At 36.1% G+C, this 6,000-nt stretch overlaps 1 protein-coding gene across 11 annotated transcripts in view; it reads left to right on the top strand.

Annotated features, from left to right (window-relative positions):
• The window catches only part of Cnot2 (CCR4-NOT transcription complex subunit 2), a 93,831-nt gene that overhangs the window by 29,397 nt on the left and 58,434 nt on the right, over nucleotides 1-6,000 (top strand). For 7 of the 11 annotated variants that reach the window (XM_021174170.2, XM_029482814.1, XM_021174171.2 and 4 more), the window contains exon 2: nucleotides 2,512-2,654. In XM_021174170.2, coding sequence (XP_021029829.1) covers nucleotides 2,607-2,654 — 48 coding nt within the window. In that variant the 5' untranslated portion in view covers nucleotides 2,512-2,606. The remainder of the gene's footprint in view (nucleotides 1-2,511; nucleotides 2,655-6,000) is intronic. The other 4 variants (XM_029482813.1, XM_021174169.2, XM_029482812.1 and 1 more) reach the window with 1 other exon arrangement.

Below are 6,000 nucleotides of genomic sequence, written 5' to 3'. Positions count from 1 at the left end.
TTGCTTTTTCGAGACAGGGTTTCTCTGTGTAGCCTTGGCTGTCCTGGAACTCACCCTGTAGACCAGGCTGGCCTCGAACTCATAAATCCACCTGCCTCTGCCTCCCAAGTGCTGGGCTTAAAGGCGTGCGCCACCACGCCCCCGGCTTAAACAAAATATTTTTAAGGAGAAAAGCATTCTTACTCTATAACTAGTGACTCAACTTTTAGATTATTGTCCACTGGATTCAGTTGGCATTAAAGTAAGATAGATCCTATCTTAAAACTTTTTTAATACTATTGTACACTAACATTACAAACAAGAGTACTGGTTAGGAGCTATATAATGAAAAAAAGTTGAGATAGCCAAGCCAAATGTGTGTTACACTATTGTTATGGGGCATCCAGTTCACTTCATAATTTTGTCTTTAGAATACCCTAATTTCTGACTCAAGAATGTAGGTCTATGGTAGAGTGGTTGCTCAGCATTTGCAAGGCTGTGTTCACTGTTAAGCACAGCATAAATTAAATAATAAACACAAACAGTTTAAATGATGACTATATATATATATTTATTTATTTATTAATGGTTATTATATGGAGTCTTTTTAAATACTTTGTCAGTAATGTTAGTGACCAAGCCATCTCAGCCAGTCAACAGGTTCTCCAGGGCAGGAACGAGGATTAAAAAGAGATGACAATTAGACAACACTGTAGCATGACCCCAGCCAGTTCTGAGGCTGAGGCAGGTTTACTTTTTTCTAGTCTGCCTGAAGCCTACTTCTTTATTCTATCCCCAAATCAGATTCCTGCCTGAGCTTACTTCCCTGTCCTGGCCCAATGTCAGATTCCTACCAAAGGGCCCAAAAGCTCTCCACATGTTAGTTTTTCATTTAAAAATTATTCTCTTAGTGGATTGTGTCAATGTATATATATTTGTAATCCTTCGTATTTGTCCTTTTTAGTAACACTGTTGTGAGATTTCTGTTGTTGCTTTTAAATTGCTGGCCTTACTTATTACCAGTACGTAACTGCTTTTGCAGAGGACTTGGGTTTCCTTACTGGTGCCCCTCTCACATGGCTCACATCACCTGTAACTCCAGCCCTAGGGGACCTGGTGTTCTGTTCCCATGATCACAAACCTGTTCACGTACATACGTGCTTATACATAATTTTAAAATACATAAAAATGTAGAGAGTCTGTATATGGGGTTAATGTATGTATTTAGTGTGTGGGTGTGGAAGGTGTATTTAGGAGCCACATGGAGTTTCCGCAGTTAGAGTTGCTGTCACTGAACCTGCAGGTCATTGATTGGGCTGTGCTGCTTGCCAGGTCAGTGAGCTTCAGGGATCTGCTTGTCTGCCCCTCTTCCACCCAAGGCTCCTTCCTACATGGGTTCTAGGGATGGAAACAGGTCCTAAGTCTTGCAGGGTAGGCTCCGTATCTACTAAGCCATCTCCATAGTCCTTACCTAACCAATGAATTATAAAGTAGATGTTTTTAGTATCTCATCCTAATGTACATTTCATATGATAGTAAGTATTTTTTTAAAAATTTGAATGTAGAATTATAATGGATAGCAACATTATTTAGTAGCTATATATACTACTATTCAAGGTAAATGTTTTATACTATTAAGGCTATTTGTACTGAAATGTGTCTTATACATTCTTTGTAGAACTACCTTTAAATCTTTGAACTTTTTGAATTTTAATTTATAGTTTTGAAACAGCATGATAATTCTTATCTCAGTTTCATTTTTTTAACCTGACATGTACAGTGCATATTTATTTTGTACGTATTTACCCAGGTTAAGAAATGAACATCATTAAAAATCCCACCCCCCCCCCCCCCCGCCGTGAATCCTATTGTAATGTGCATGAAATTGGGTGCTAAGAAAAGGTACTTGTTCTTTGTGCAGTTAGGCAGATAGAACACTGAACTGGGTTTTTAATCTAATAATTGTTTTTAAAATACCATGTATTTCCATCCTATAGCGTGGAAATAATCTTTGTGAGCAACATGAATCAATACATATATAGCTTACATTCCTAGCATCAATACATATATAGCTTACATTCCTAGCATCTGAGTATAGGCAGTGGGGTGGGCCATCTAGTTAAATGACTGAATTTGAATTAATTGGTCATTTGGAGAATAACCAGAGAATATTTAAGTCACACAAAAAAGCTTGGGGTAAGAGGGGGTGGGTTGTTGTTGTTGTTGTTTTCTTGTTATTTTTGTTTTTGTTCACCTATGTTTCTTCCTGTCGTGTAATGTCTGGTATTGTGACAAAGTAGTGGAAGAAGGTGTGAACGAACAGTTTTCATATCTGATAATCTCTACCTCAGAGCCCAGTGCTAGTGGCCTGCTCTCAATACCTAGGGGGAGAATGGGACAGAGTCTAAGACAGTTAGCTGCTTTTTAGATTTGTTCTCATTGTATTTTGTGTGCTATGTTGAATATTTTTGTTAATGTTATATATATTTACATGTTAGTAATTTTGATGGCTTTTGGATAATTCCACTCTAGAGGGAGAACTGGTGGGCGGTCCTTCCTGTGACACGACCCTTGAGTGACAGTTCTATTTGATTGCCTCCAGTACTGTGAGGAAAGGACACGACTCTATGGTGAGGACTGATGGACATACATTATCTGAGAAAAGAAACTACCAGGTAAGATTTTTTTCCCTCCTTTTTCTCCATTTGTCATAAGTGCATTGAGCTGTTTTAAAGTAATATAAAATTGTGACTAATAATAAATACAGTCTCCTGAAAATTTGTGGTATAAGTTTAAATATTACATAATGGAATTGACAGCTTGAAATAATTGTGAATGTTTTACAAAATGACACGTTTATAATGTATATTTTTAGCACCAGAACAATTTTCTGACATATATGCCAAAATTTTGGATTATCTGGTATATGATTTTTGGCTGGATTCAAAGGCAGTAGTTCATAAAGTGTTTTACACACATTCCTGATGAAGGCGATGTAGATTGGGTTATAGTTTCTTTAATAGAGTAATAGAGAAATGCACATAGCATTGTATAGGCTATAGAAGAAATATAAATGGAATCTAGGAATATATGACCCAGATCCTGTTTTGTCACTAATATGCTGTCCTTACAACATCAGATTCTTGTTTCACTCCTTACTTAACACTTCTTAACACTATCCATTCTTAATCATGTAGGGATGCTCAAAAGGTAATGGAACTGTAACATTCCTATTTCTTCCTAAGCTTTCAAAAGAAGGTGAACTTTAAAGGTAGTGTTATTAAAGTGATTTTTTAAAAACAGAACAGGTAGTGTTTGAAGTTAGGTTCTAAATGGAAACTTACTTCATTTCATTGGATAGTGAATCCAGTATGACATTGTGAAGTAATAGTGAATACTGAGTAAGTTCATACAGGAATACGCCGTTAGGCTTCCTGGGCAGGCGTGGTTCCATCCCGTTGCCCCCTCTCACCTCAGGCGTTGGTCCTTTGAGACTAAGACAGCTAATGTGACACACCAGCTACTTACAGGCTCATTTGGTGGAGTGCACTGAGGCTTGAGCAGTGGAGAGAACTGAAAATGAGTTTATGCTGTGTCAGCCAAGAGCCTTTGGTTATAAGACTTGGGTTCTGTCTTGTAGTACCCAGTAGAAGATGCTTCTATATCTAACCTTCCTAGAGCTTTTGTCTAACTTGATTGATGAAGTTTCTGGCCAGATCTTTATTATTTTAGTAAGCCAGAGTAAGCTGCGATTATGCTGGATCAGTTCTCCCTCTAACGCGTCTCTGATTTGTACTCAGAGACTGGACTAACCTGCTAATGACTAATTGTGCTTGCTATATAGCTCTTCCTACCTCAGAACCACTTCCAGCAGCTTGTACTTGTAAGACTTTAATTTGATTGGTTACACTTTTTGGGGTTTTACATCTTTGTTAGGTTTTGCTCAGTCACCACAAGAATATTGTAATTATGGGTTGTGTGGCATTTTAGTGCTCACAAACATATTTGCAGACTGTGAGTATAGAGCTTTTGTTTGATTTACATGTTAGCTAATTTGTGTCATGGAACAATATTCATATACACTTCTAGAATTTATACTTATGAAAGGAATAAAGCAGTTATATTTTGCCAAAAAAGACTTTCTTATTTCTGCTTATACTACTAGAAATGTGCTTTATTCTAGTCTCAATATGCAAATAATAAAAGTTTTTGAGCTTGCATGAAGATACTTTCTTGATTAGACTTTTGCTGGATGAAATAATTTTCCACTTGCCCTTTACTGTTACATAGTGGTGTCCAGTGTATATTGAAACGTCTTTGGAAATAGATCTGGATCATAAAATTATTTCATTTTGAAAACTCCTGAACATGACATATGCATGGAAGACTGGTTTCGTATGTAGCATGAACATGAACTTATTGAGAGTGTATGGCATAGTCACATAGTGTAGAGTCACCGAAGTAAAAACTGGATGTTTTAGGAGCTCTTAGGAGCTTGTATATTCTAAAGTGAAAGTAATTTGGAGTTTATAAGTTTTTATTTTATAAGAATTTCATTCTTTTCATTGTTAAAGTAGACTTCTTTGTGTCTATGTAACTTCATTTATTTGAGAGCTTTTGGTTTTGTTTCTTTAAGCATCTTGAAAATTGACTAATATTTGAGATTAACAAAAAATATTTCTCCAAATTTCATTTTCATATAGACCTTATAGACTTTCAGTTACACAGGAGTTGAAATACTTATTTTTGTAGTAGTATTAATTTCGTATGTTTTGTCTGTCAGTAAGCCTAGTTTGGCATTTGAATATAGCAGATGAAGTTTGTTTACATAAATAAATTAGTTTAGGAAGACAGTCCTTTATGAAAGGGTCGTCAAGCTTTTTATAAGAAAGTGGACATTACGTCAGTTTTAAATTTTTCTATATTCTTCCTATAATTTACATTAATTTTGCCACAGCTATGCACATACATAAATTTAAATCATCTTATTACCACTGTAATTCATCAATGGCTTTCTCTAATACTCAAGCTCTAAACATGGCACCTGCTTGACTTCTTGGTTGTGTTCTTCCACATGATTTTTATGCGTTTTTATGCCCTCAATACCTCTTCTCTAACTGCCTTTGCTGGGTTTGACTATTTAGTAAATAAAAGCTGCTTTAGCGCTCCATGTGCCTTGTACCCCAAGCTTTTAATAATTTGGATCTCATGCCTCAGTAATTTGATTTCCATTTTTCCAGAAGCTTCCTGTAATGGACTCAGGACTTTCAAGTCCTATATGCGTGTAGTTAGTGTTGCCCTTAGCACAGAAAAGCCATCTGTTTTCTTCTATTTCCTGAACACTGTTCGTTCCATAGATAGGAGCTATAAATGACTACTTAAACTCAGTTAAGTTAAATAATACTACATTTTTAGTTTGCTGACCATGCAAGCCACATTTTAAATGCTTAGTGTAGACTGCTAGTGGCTCCTTTACTGACAACTGCAGGACAGTGCATCTGTGTGGACATAGTCAGCTTGTGGAAGACTGCAGCCATGTTTGCTTATTTTTGCACCACCAGTATCTAATGAGGTACCTGCTTTATGGGGAGATGTTCAGTGAAATTTGTTTGAATAAAATTACAGTGAAAACCTGAGAGGAAGAAACAGGGAAATGTGCTGGCAGTCTCCTAGTGAGATTCCCAAGGTTTTTAGACCGGATGCAAACTTCCTTTCATTTAGCTTGTAGCTTTTAGCAATAAATTAATTTTTTTCCTCATAAAAATGTTGATGGAATACACTAAGTCCACTATGAATGTTGACCATCCTAACCTTTCTCTTCAGTGCTTTGCTTTGTAATTAATGAGTAAGAGTGCAAGTGTGGGTTGTGGGTTTTTTTTTGTGTGTGTGTTTTGTTTTGTTTTTTAACAAATATGTATTTTCAGCTTGTTATATTTATGGAGATATTGCCATATCTCATTTCTTGTTTTATTTTTCAGAAGTAATCATTAATTTGAGTTTGGCATTTCACTCCTTCTTATG

Source organism: Mus caroli, chromosome 10, assembly GCF_900094665.2.
Source record: "Mus caroli chromosome 10, CAROLI_EIJ_v1.1, whole genome shotgun sequence".
In the NCBI taxonomy this organism is placed as follows: domain Eukaryota; kingdom Metazoa; phylum Chordata; class Mammalia; order Rodentia; family Muridae; genus Mus; species Mus caroli.
This window is presented reverse-complemented; position numbering and strand designations above follow the sequence as displayed.